The 11,758-nt window shown below is 46.6% G+C and overlaps 2 protein-coding genes across 2 annotated transcripts in view; one reads left to right on the top strand and one right to left on the bottom strand.

The window, feature by feature from the left end:
• Positions 1-3,768: 3,768 nt before the first annotated feature.
• LOC149338831 (uncharacterized) lies at positions 3,769-5,009 on the bottom strand. The gene has a single exon (XM_089547798.1). The coding sequence runs from the start codon at positions 5,006-5,008 to the stop codon at positions 3,878-3,880; it is 1,131 nt and encodes a 376-aa protein (XP_089403924.1). The 5' UTR covers position 5,009; the 3' UTR covers positions 3,769-3,877.
• A 2,662-nt stretch (positions 5,010-7,671) lies between these two features.
• The window catches only part of LOC149338830 (uncharacterized), a 53,301-nt gene continuing 49,214 nt past the window's right edge, over positions 7,672-11,758 (top strand). The window contains exons 1-3 of the mRNA XM_089550812.1: positions 7,672-7,699; positions 8,066-8,227; positions 8,425-8,751. Of these exons, the coding sequence (XP_089406938.1) occupies positions 7,672-7,699; positions 8,066-8,227; positions 8,425-8,751 (517 nt within the window). The remainder of the gene's footprint in view (positions 7,700-8,065; positions 8,228-8,424; positions 8,752-11,758) is intronic.

Raw genomic sequence — 11,758 nt, 5'->3', positions numbered from 1 at the left:
CTCTGACCGAGCGTTTTGTGCACATTACATTGCCAATTCCAAGAAGCTCATTCCGAAGAAGCGAAATTTTCGCACCGTCAGCGAATTAGACATCAACGTTTTGAAGCAACTTCTAATATCCGAAATACTTGTTAGTGTCAGTGGGACGCACTTCTTGTGCTGCCTGTGCTTTCGCTGCTTCTGCAATAAAATACTTTTACTGAAACCACAGTTTTGTGATGATATTTCCATGCCCTCTGAAGAAGAAATCGACGTCATCAACCGGAGCATTGCGACCACCGATGTGTCCCCGCTGAAACTGCCAGGCGCAGTGAGAAGTCTGGACAGGCCTCCTTTCATCAAAAGGAAACAAAGTGAGGTGCAGCAGGTGATAACCAAAAACACTCGCTGCAAGATACGCCCGGCCTACAGCCAAGGTGGTGCATCGGGAAGTTCTTTCGAAGAAAGGTGCTCCTTGTGAACCCAGTGGACCGAGAGCTTTAGGCTAGCCTACGAGGCACCTACGACACCCCGGGAACGGTGTCAACTTCTCACTCTCCTGCCATCAACACAGGTGGAAACTGAGATTAAGAAGCTTATTCCCGAAGCATAGATATACCTGATCAACAAGTCAAGGAAATGGAAACAAATTCACGGCGTGTGGCGCAGACCGGATCCTTTCAGTAGGCATAAGGTAAGCCCCGAGTGCATATCTGCGGCGCGTGAGTACTACACGAACGATGAGTTGGAATACTCCAGACAAAGTACTAACAAAAATGATGTCCTCTCGATTATTTATTTATTTATTTATTTCATAAATACTGCCGACTGCCCTTTGGCGGTCAAGGCAGGAGTGCACAAAGAAAAAAAGAAAAAATTACAAAGTAGTAACAACCAAATAACAGCAACAAAGGGCGATTACAGTACGAGAACAAAATTCAATAAGACCAACGGGAAGCAAAAAAGTACAGGCAAATCATCCGACGTCAAACAAACTAAGTGAACAGAATAAAAACAAGGAAATCGAAATACACTGTGTACTAGACGCGCTACTGCGATACATGAGCCGAAACAGCAGACAAAAAAGATTCTGAAGATACCAGGTTGGTGATATCGCTTGGCAGTCGGTTCCACTCGGAAATGGTGCGTGGAAAGAAGGAACAAGAATATGCTTTTGTTCGGCATCGTGGCATGAAGATAGTCCGTTCGTGTTTGTTACGGGTGGGGCGTGTTGTGTTGTATTGCATGTAACTCTGAAAATTCAGTTTTGTTTTATTATGTATGATATTGAACAACATTTTTAGTCGGTGCTGCTTTCGACGGGATTCAAGCTTGGGAAGCCCAGATCTGTTGAGCAAATCAGATACCGAGACCTGCCGACCATAAGCGTGGTAAATAAACCGGAGTGCTTTCCTCTGGACGCCTTCAAGAATTTTTATATCCGTTTTTGTGTGCGGATCCCATACAGCGTCGGCGTATTCGAGCACTGGACGCACAAGTGATGTGTATGTGTCAGTTTAGTTTTGCTCGTGCAATGCTTTAGGCGGTGCTTTAAAAACCGAAGTTTTTTGGACGCTGCTGAGACAATGGACTGGATGTGTACGCTCCAGTTCAGGTTGGATGTCATGGTTACCCCAAGATATTTCACCTGAGTTACTGAGTTGATCGGAAGGCCATTGATTTTGTATGTGCATTGGAGCGATTGTTTCTTTCGTGTTACTGTCATTTTTCCACATTTTGAACTGTTTATACCCATTTGCCAAGTATAACACCAGCTGGAAACTGCTGTTAAGTAGTCGGTTAGGAGTGCCTGGTCTTCGACTGATGTGATACTATGGTATATAACACAGTCGTCGGCGAAGAACCGACAGCGTATGCGTGAGTTGAAGGACAGGTCGTTCAAATAAATAAGGAAGAGAAGCGGCCTAAGGACTGAGCCCTGGGGAACTCCTGAAAGTACTGGCGCTTTTGTGGAATTAGATTCAGATATCTGAACAAACTGATGCCGCTGTGTAAGGTAGGAATCTAACCATTGTACTACTTGCCGATTATTTAACCACCACCTTATTTTTAACAAAGGATTGCCATGCGATTCCCGGTCAAACGCTTTTTCGAAGTCAATGAAAATTAAATCTACCTGACCATTATTGTCTAGCGTCATCATAATTTCATTTGTAATATGAATAAGCTGCGTCACTGTCGACAAGCCTTGCCGAAACCCATGCTGGCTTTCAATAAAAAAACCGCTTCCCTCTAGGAATGAACTTATGTGCTTGAAAATAAAATGTGCTAATACCTTACTGGACGTACATAACAAACAAATTGGCCTGTAATTCTTCACGCAAAGCTTGTCTCCTGATTTGTGAATGGGTACCACCTTTGCTGTTTTCCAATCGTTTGGAATTTCTCCTGTCCTGAGACTTTCAGTAAATATAATGAAAAGGTATTTAGCGCACAACTCAGCATATCTGTACAGAAAAGCGTTAGGGATATCATCTGGTCCAGAGGATTTTTTTGTGTTCAACTCCAATAGAGCCGAAACAATACCCTCCTCGTTAATAATTAGGTCTGGCAGATTGAAATGGCTAGTTCGAGATTCGGAGACTGAGTTGCTGTTACTCAGGAATACAGAAGAAAAGTGCTCATTGAAGGCAGTCGCTAAGCAGAGGGAGTCGGTAACAACTGTGTTGTTAAGGAGAAGTTTGTTAACCGGGTCTTTTTTCTGTGACAGATGCCTCCAGAACTTTTGGGGGTCAGTTTTTAGAAAATTGTGCATCTTGACATTAAAAAAGTGGTACCGTGAAGATTTTATTTTTGAACGCAGTTCAGCCCGAAGAGCCGGCAAAGCACCACCAACTTTATTGCTTGACCTTGATAAGCGCTTCACGCTACGTTTTAACTGTATGATCTCGCGTGTTATCCAGGGACACGCCATTTTCAGCTTCTTATGTTTAAGCGGCACGTACTTGTTGATACATTGATGAACCGTACTTTTGAATTCTAACCACAAGTCGTTCACACTTGTACGCCCATCAGTGTATTTTTTGGCAAAGGATTCATACGTAAGTTCAAGCTGATCTAGAACGCTTTCATCCTGAGCATTGTTGAAGTCGCGAAACACTTTTCCTGCCTGATGAACAATTACTGGTCGCAGCAATTCGCTTTTAAAGAGCACCGCTTCATGGTCTGATATTCCGGGAAAGACATCTGTCGAAAAGCCCAATTGAATAACAGGGTCCGATATAAATACTAGGTCAAGAAGAGAACTGGTATTTTCTGTAATGCGCGTAGGTTTCTGAACAACCTGGTTTAAGTTATAGTTGAAAGCAATGCTGAGCAAAGCATCCGAGTTAGCACACAAAGTTTGATCGCACAGAGAATCCCAGTTGATGTTTGGCAAGTTAAAATCGCCGCATACGATAACCTGGCTATAGCACTTTGTATGTTCATTTAAAAAGTCGTGCAAGTTGTCCAGTACAGAAGTATCAGCATTCGGTGGTCGATAAATAACACCTATTAAAAGACTAAGCTGAAGAAGACGGAGAACAACCCAAACCATTTCAGTGTTGGTGTGATGCGGTATCAGCGTATAGTCAATGCCTTTCTTTATCAGAATAGCGACACCGCCCCCTCTTGAAGTGCGGTCGCGACGAACGATTTCGTATTGATCGGATGTGATAACTGCATCATTCGGAATTGCATCATGAAGCCATGTTTCTGTCAGAACAGCAGCGTCAGGATCGTGTGTGAAGAGGAGGCTATCAAGTTCGTCGAATTTATTTACTATGCTTCTAGCATTAATGTTAAGCACGGAAAAGGAATTCAAGGATGTCTGTGTTCTTAGTGCTCCTGAGCTCTGTGTGTTACTTTGTGCGGACACGAGTTTGGAAACAGACCATCACTTTGGAGCGCAGGGAACTCTTTCATTGCGGGCGTCGTCCCATCGATACAGTTTGCCGTTTATTTTAATTTTGTCAAACTTGAGCATGACCTTCTCTTCTTTCAACCTTTGCTCTTTCGCACTTTCCCAAAGCTTCTTTCGTATTGACTGAACGCGAGGGGAGAAGTCCTCGGATATACTATAGCCTGAGTTTTTCAGATTTCTACAGCTTTTGAGAATTCTCTCTTTGACCCTCCCGTCAACTAGCTTAAAGATAACTGGTCTGCATTTGTCCTCAGCTGGCTTCCCTATTCTGTGGATACGCTCAATAGCCACATCCGAAATTTTCAACCGGTCCAGAAGAACATCCTTGCAGACCATGTTCTCAAGGTCTTGGGGCGTTTCGTCCTCGGTTTCCTTAACGCCAAACACAATTAGGTTGTTCCGCCTGCTTCTATTCTCTAGGTCGTCTACTTTCATAAGTAGACTGTCGACAGTTTTTTCCAGTGATTCTACTTTAGAGGTGTAGTCAGTAACCGTTGAGGAAATATCGTCTAGCTTCTTTTCGATAGCAGACAGTCTCGTGTTAGTAGAGCTTGTATTTTGTTTCAGCTGTTTAAGATCTTCCATTATTGTTTGCAGCATTTCCTGTGTCGAAGGACCTGGGTTTGGTTCTACGTCACCACACATAGCAAGCACGTCAACAAAACAATGATACATTGCTGTAAGGAGCGTAACTAACGGCCGTGGGCACGGCAGAAGCAGTAGGCACACATTGTCACTGCGGTAAGAGTAAACAGGCTGTTTGTCTCTTACCTGGACAAAAAACAGGAACGGATTTGTTAGCCGCATGGTTCCAACGCCTCCGCCGTGCCCACTGGTCGCGAACCGGGCAGAAGCTTCTCTTTTATGTGCTGTGACTGGTGACGTAGTCGATGGTGGCGTGCGATGCGCATGCAGTAGTGGTGTCCAGTTGCGCAGTCCTATCAGTTTGGTCTTCGCGATGAATTCCGATGAAGAAATCACGCCGGAAACACGATGGTCGGTCCAATTTCCAGTGCTGTCGTGGTACGCCCCCTGTGATGCGGGTTCCACGTTCACGAAAAACACGGCCTGGACAAAAAACAGGAACGGATTTGTTAGCCGCATGGTTCCAACGCCTCCGCCGTGCCCATGATGGATGGGGAAAAAACATTCGTAACAAAGCTCTCGTGACAAGAATAATTAGAGAGGCATTCCGCTAATATAAAGATGATCTTCCGGATTCTGGCATTGGCCTATGAAAATTTTGCACCCTGAGACCTCGATAGGTAAAATGTTATCGCCAGCATGCTGTGTGCGTGTGTGTCATTTGCGCCAACTAAAAGTTTTGTCTCGCCGCTCTTGAGAATGGCGCTGGCCACAGAGTCAATGCTGATGATATTCACCCAGCATTCATTTGCACTCCGTGATCAGCGCACTGGCTTTTAGGCGAATTAAATTAGTGTCTAAAAGGCCGGCACTTCATACCCCAGAAGGCGATGAAATATTTTTAGCGACATGGGAGTCAGGTGACCTTGTGAAAAAGGCTTGGGATGCTGACACTTTTTGAATCATGTTCGGGTGTTAGTGGCGAGATGGACCGTGCACAACCACATTAGGAAAACTCAGGGTAAAGCCATCTACGAGAAAAAGCAATACAGCAGCGTTGGAGCATCGCATTCCACTTCGATTTTGCCGAAGACTGGACTGCCGTGCTTCCTAATGAGGTTCAGGCATACCACTCGCTAAATAAACATGTGTCAGTGTTCACATGCGTGGTCCCCACGAGAAAATCTACGAACAGTTTCGCGATTGTTAGTGACGATTTACGCCGCGACTCCGCTCACGCCTGCTTGTCTCTGAGAGAATGGGGGACGACAACCTGCCAGTGTACCCTTTTTAACCTATCGCCTCGGCGTTCTGCCATCTATTGTTGGTTTTGTGTGATGTGGTTGTTCTGCTGCGCCTGCTCGGCTGGTTTTCTTGGGAGAAGCATGTGTTTCAATAAAGCGGAGTTATAATTAATTCCAGTTGCAGTGTGTGCCTCGTCCTTCCTCAGTCTTTCATCGTTTTGCTGGTTTATTTAAAAGAGGTAAAAGCCCCAGCGTAATGCCGCAGCTGGAGCACAGTTTCTTACCCTGCCTTCTGCTGATTCTTCGTTCTCGCCGATCAGCGGATCTAGGATGGCTCGAAGCCGAGCCGCCACGCGCCATCTCCTAGAGTGGGCAAGCTATCCGAAGCTTTGAGGAGCTGTGGCGCCTTGTCGCTTTGCTCAAATAGAAACGTCTCCGAAGATGGCTTATCTGGCCTGAAATATGAGTGCAGTGGCAGGGAATACTCCCCAAGTAGTGATAGAGCGTTGCGTTCCGCCAAAACTCTAAAACCTTATTGGCACAGTCGAAATCATTCTGTTTGAAAAAATAGAGAAAAAAATGTTTGAAACCTGTATTTGAGGGTGGCTACAACATTTATTAGAACACGGAATAAAAATGCTCAAAACATCATGGCGCAGAAAGTTGTGAGCTATAAAAAACAGAAAGTTGTGAGCTAGACAAAAAGGAGGAGTGGGTAGCAAATAAAACATTCAAAAAGCGCGTATAAGCTTTGCAAATTTTTTGCACAAAGGCGCGCTAATATATCGAAAACAAATGCAAGAAGAGGGGGATATAAAAGTATGAAGAAAATGCTCACATATCTTCTAGCTATAAAAAATTCATGAAACACTCAAGTAATCAAGTGCGCCTGGTATTATGAAATAAACAGAGCAACGTGCTCCTGGCTGAGAATTTAGCAAAGTAAACTTATTAAACAAGCGTTGTCCTATTGGGGAGGCTTGGTGGCACTGTAGGATTGAAGCGCAAAATGGCCCTGTTCAGGCCACCGTTCGAAAAAAATTGCCGTTAAAGGTCTCGCATCTTTCCCTATCGAAGACAGCGGCGCCAACTCGAGGCTACCTCGCCTAAAATAGTGTCCTTGAGCTACACCATGTCCCTCTCTTACAATGGAGGCGAGAGAATGCAACCGGAGCAGAAATCTAAAAAATCCATTTTTGGTCTTGGTATCCTCGCATTACAACTAAGATAACCGAAAGCGATTAAGGGCAGCCTTATAAAGCACCTGTAATGTACCTGCATTGTTGGGGTCGAATGGATTCAAGTTTCGTTGCGGCGAACAGGTCGATAATATTGTCTTCGAGGCTCAGAATTAAAAACAACACAAGGAACGAAATGAACACATGGACAAGGGCCTGTCATGTCTTGTCATGTTTGTTTTCCGCCCTGAGTTTACTCCGCTCCACGTGGGTGAAGCGTAGTCAATATCGCTTAAAGTTTTGTGTTGCTGCTTCCATTTTATGGACCACAATGTTTTCATCACGCTTATGATCAGAGTACAATGTCAGTGCTGCCCTTCTTAACACACAAGCAACGTTCTTTATCGAAAGAAAACAAGTTATAGCCTGTTTAGATAAAATAAGACCCCGGTTTGCGCCTTAAAGCCAATATAGGCTTTATCAGCCACTCCAGAACTCCTCTCCATCGGTTTATCTCCCGACGCGCTCCACTTCCACTTTATTCGCCGCCGGCAGTTCTTCGTACTTGCTACTAGCGTCAGCTTCCCGCTCCAGCCTGAGGATTCTACAGCGCCGCTTCTCACAAGAGTAGCGTCTGCAGAAACATTTGATAGTCTGGCGTTCCATCAAGGTGTGGGTGCATTTTTGGAGAATACCTACCAGAAAGCAGAGCCGGGGGCATCGCGCATGGCACAAAATGAACCGTACAGTGTGTCTGGTTATGCTTCTCCTCATGTGGAAGACAACTGGTGAGTAAATCCTTAACAAAAATGTTGACTCTCTTATGCTTCGATGTGCTCTCCACCACTCCTTTGATTTAGCTGCGATTTGTGGAAACAAGAATAATAAAGCACACCCTTCATAATGAGAAAAGGACCCTACTGGCCCGAATACTTTCTAGTCACCACTTTAGTGAGGATGCATTGCATGAATTTTAGCCTGTGGTATAAGAGAGTGAATAGAAAAGCGCAGTATTTATTTTTTGTAGTTTAGACCTAGGCCCGTCAGGTTTGTTAGACAGGCTATTTTAAAAGACTTTACTTGGATGTAAAAAATCCCCGCCCTCATTCTGGCGGTGGAAGGTTATGTGCCCATTCTCTTGTTCTTTCCCGCAGCCTCAGCCTATGAAGAGAAAGAGTTATTCTGTCCACAAAGCGATGATAATGATGAATCTTTGATTGCTCCAACGTCCGTGTGTGATGGAACAGTAGACTGTGACGCATATAGCGGCGACGACAGCGATTCAAGCCTTTCTGACGAAAGTCCGGAGATTTGTGGTATGATTTCCTTCAATTTCCTTTCCAACTTAATACCGAAAGCCCTGTGCAAATGACAATTGAAATTCCCAATGTTAATTGCACGTTCCTGCTTCCACTCTTATCGAAGAAGTATGTCGAACCACCAAAATTACTGTATACTAGCCCATATTTAGGTAAATTAAATTCTATAAGTCATCGCATATTTTCTCTTCCAGCTCCGCCTTCGTACCTGGAGAAAGAAGTTGTACTCGAGATCCGACAGGTGACCAATACTTCAACTAAGTTATCCTGGCCATCGTTCACAAGACATGTTACAGATCACAAACTGAAATTAGCCGGCTACTTCTTGACTGGGAAATCGGCGCCCCACTCGTTCAAAAACTCCGTGTCAGCACGCTTGAATTCTTACCATGTGCAATGGTTGAAGCCATGGACAGAATATACGTTGGTTCTCCGACCCTTTTACACAGTGAGCGGCAAGCATGAAAGAGACTACAAGATCGGCCGAGCGGCCTCGGTGACATTAAAAACGCTTCCTTCAGGTGAGTAGATAACGAAACTTGTAGTATCGAGAACATAACGCTAAAAGAAAATTTCAAAGCTTGGTTTCCCTTTTACGCTGTCAGTGCACGTTAAAGAACCCCTGGTGGTCGAAATTTCCGGAGCCCTTCACGACGGCGTCTCTCATAGCCTGAGTCGCTTTGGGACGTTAAAGCCCATAAACCAAACCAAACTAACCTTTTTTACTTGTCATCACCATCAGCAGCAGCAGCAGGAGAAGACTTAATGCGCCCACTGCAAGGGAAAGGCCTCTTCCGTGTCTCTAACTCACTCGGTCCTTGGCCAGCTACGGCCACCGTATGCCCGCAAACTTCTTTCTCACATCCCCCACCCAACTTTCTGCTGCCCCTGCTATGCTTGCCTTCTCTTGGAACCCATTCCGTTACGCTTAAGAACCAGTAGTTAGCCTGCCTTCGCATTCCATCCCATGCCTAAGCCCATTTCTTCCCCTTGGCTTTGATTAATATGTCATTAACCCGCGCTTGCTCCCTCATCCGCTTTGCCCGTTTCCGGTCTCTTAACGTTATACCTGTCAAGTTCCTTCCCATAGCTTCTTGCGTTGTTCTTAAGCAAAATCCTTTTGGTTAGCCTCTAGGTTTCTGCTCAGTAGTTTAGTGCCGGTAAGATACAGTTTGTTAGGGACGAGGTAGCAGCTCCCACCGCTGCCACCAGTTTGTTAGGGACGAGGTAACAGCACCCCACCGCTGCCACCAGTTTGTTACAGCCGAGGTAGCATGGTCTTGTGCGGAGAGAGAATTGAGGGACGTCTGAGACGAGGCTGCTGGGAAAAGACAATGCAAGAGGATTTTATACAGGAATATTTACAAGTGAGCTGCAGGAACGCTGCATCAAGACAGCTCAACACAAGACCATGATGACAAAAGCTCTTCGGCCGTGCCTCTGCCGGGCTTTTTAAGAGTTCCCTTCCCTAGGGTCCCTAGATGGGGGCCGGGTTTCACTGGCACCAATCACAGACACACACGCACTCACTCACTCCCGAGAGATCACACCGCCGTCACCCGCTGGGAGAGGGAGAACGATGCCATCGCACAGACGCCGGAATGTCCTCGAGCGGCGTTTCCCGCGCATTCCGAACGCGCGTTCACACTCGGTGTAGGTGAAACGCTCGCTCCACCGGGCAGACGGACGCGGCTTCCGTGGCAATCCAGGCGCTCACCCAACGCGCGTCTCGGGGTTTGTCGGCGTTTCGCTGCTGCCATGTCGTTGTCTTCCCCACGACGAAGGCGAGACGTAACAGACTGCCCCGCCGGGGGAAGGAGATCCCGATGGACAGGGGACAGCATCCGCTGTCCGGAGGGATGTCGCTTGAGGCTGGTCTCAACCGGAGTCAGTTGTCTCTCGGCGGTTCTGGAGCTCAGCGCACCCCGAAGTCTTCCTTCGCATGTGCAGGTTCCCAAAGGGCACTGCAAAGTGACTCGTGCTCCGCTAGCGTTAGAACCACGCCGAAAACCCAACCGCTCAGTCCGCAAGCACGACACAATCCCCACTTAGTAATGCCAGGCTCTTTCCCTTTTACAAACCCAATCAATCCCTGGGAGTAGTTCCGCAGCACTGAGAAAATGCCCACAAATCGGCACATTACACCACAAAGCGCATCTCAATTTTAAAACAAACAAAACCAATCGGTTCAAAATCCTACATCAGGAAGAAAAAGACCAGCAAACCGCAACTATGATGCTGACTCTTGCGCTAGGGACCTCAATTTAAGCTATCGGCATTACCTTTGAGACTCCCCTTTTTGTGATGTATTCCGATTAGTAATGACCACAACATTATTTCATTCTGCATAGCAGCATACTGCCGTCACCTTGCATATCCCCGCAAAGATTCGCTCAACATCGGAGCCAAAGTCACCTTAATTTTCCAAATTCCAAAAAAATCAAGCGACTCCAGGCGCTTATGCTAGTGGCCTAAATGGCCCGTCTGGCTAGCACTTCGCGTTTTAACGGACGCTGCTACACATGGGTACCACTAGTGCATTTTTCGAAACAATCTTTGTCCAAAAAGGAACGCTTCCAATGTAACCAACGTGTACGAAACCTATTCCTGCTCAAAACTTCTTTTTTTCACTTTTTTTTTCTGCAAAACGCTTTTTCTGCAGGAATGGTTTAAAACAGCAGAGACATCCTCGGAATCCGCTGCTAACGAGCCGCGACGCGGCTCAAAGGGGTCGCCTACTCTTCAACCGCGCCCTGCGCGGTCGCACATTAACAGTGGCTTTAGCAGCCGACAATTCACAAAATTCGAAGGGCTTAACTGCGCTTCGACACCTGCGAGCCTCAGACGCCACGCGACATTGATTTGTTCCGCACACCGGCCGCGTGTCTCCAACACCTGAGTAGCGTCTGAACATTTGAATGCGAGGGGGATGACGGTCGCGTATGAAAGAAACGCCTACGAGAACTTCTTTCTCGATTCAACAGTGTCCTTCGACTGGAACGCGTTCTGCGGCGTTCCCTCGTGAGGTAGCAGGGCGTTCTTCTCTGTGGGCGGCTCCAAGTTTCACGCGTTCTGCTACCGCAGCGTCGCCTCAATGGGTCAGGTGGCTTTCGCGCTGTCTGTACACGCCTAGCCAGTCTGGCCTTTGTACGGCGCTTATCGCATCTGGCGTGCCGCGATGACAGTCTTGGAGCATTACATGGTTGACCGGCCTTCACCCTTACGATGCTTTGGGCCCGTCCTTTGTCCTTTCTGTCCAGACTGCCCTTTCGCATGGCTCTCCTTGCGCGCGGTCGCCTTCCGGAAACTTTCCTAGCTGTTCAGTCCTGCGCGTCTCCCTTTCTCGCGGGACACTCAGCCTTCTCATCAGCTTTTTGACTCAGCAGCGAGCCGCCTTTTCTACTAGAATTCGAACTATCGGCTCGCTCTTTCGATGAGTCACTGCGTGTCGCAGACCTTAAGTGTCCCGACTGCCCTTTAATTTCTGCTGGGCATAACTTGCTCCCCTGAGGCTTGCTAATCGATCCT

This window comes from Amblyomma mixtum, chromosome 6 (assembly GCF_055824585.1).
Source record: "Amblyomma mixtum isolate Tamu chromosome 6, ASM5582458v1, whole genome shotgun sequence".
Classification (NCBI taxonomy): Eukaryota; Metazoa; Arthropoda; class Arachnida; order Ixodida; family Ixodidae; genus Amblyomma; species Amblyomma mixtum.
The sequence above is the reverse complement of the archived record's forward strand: the minus strand, read 5'-3'. Positions and strand labels throughout refer to the sequence as shown.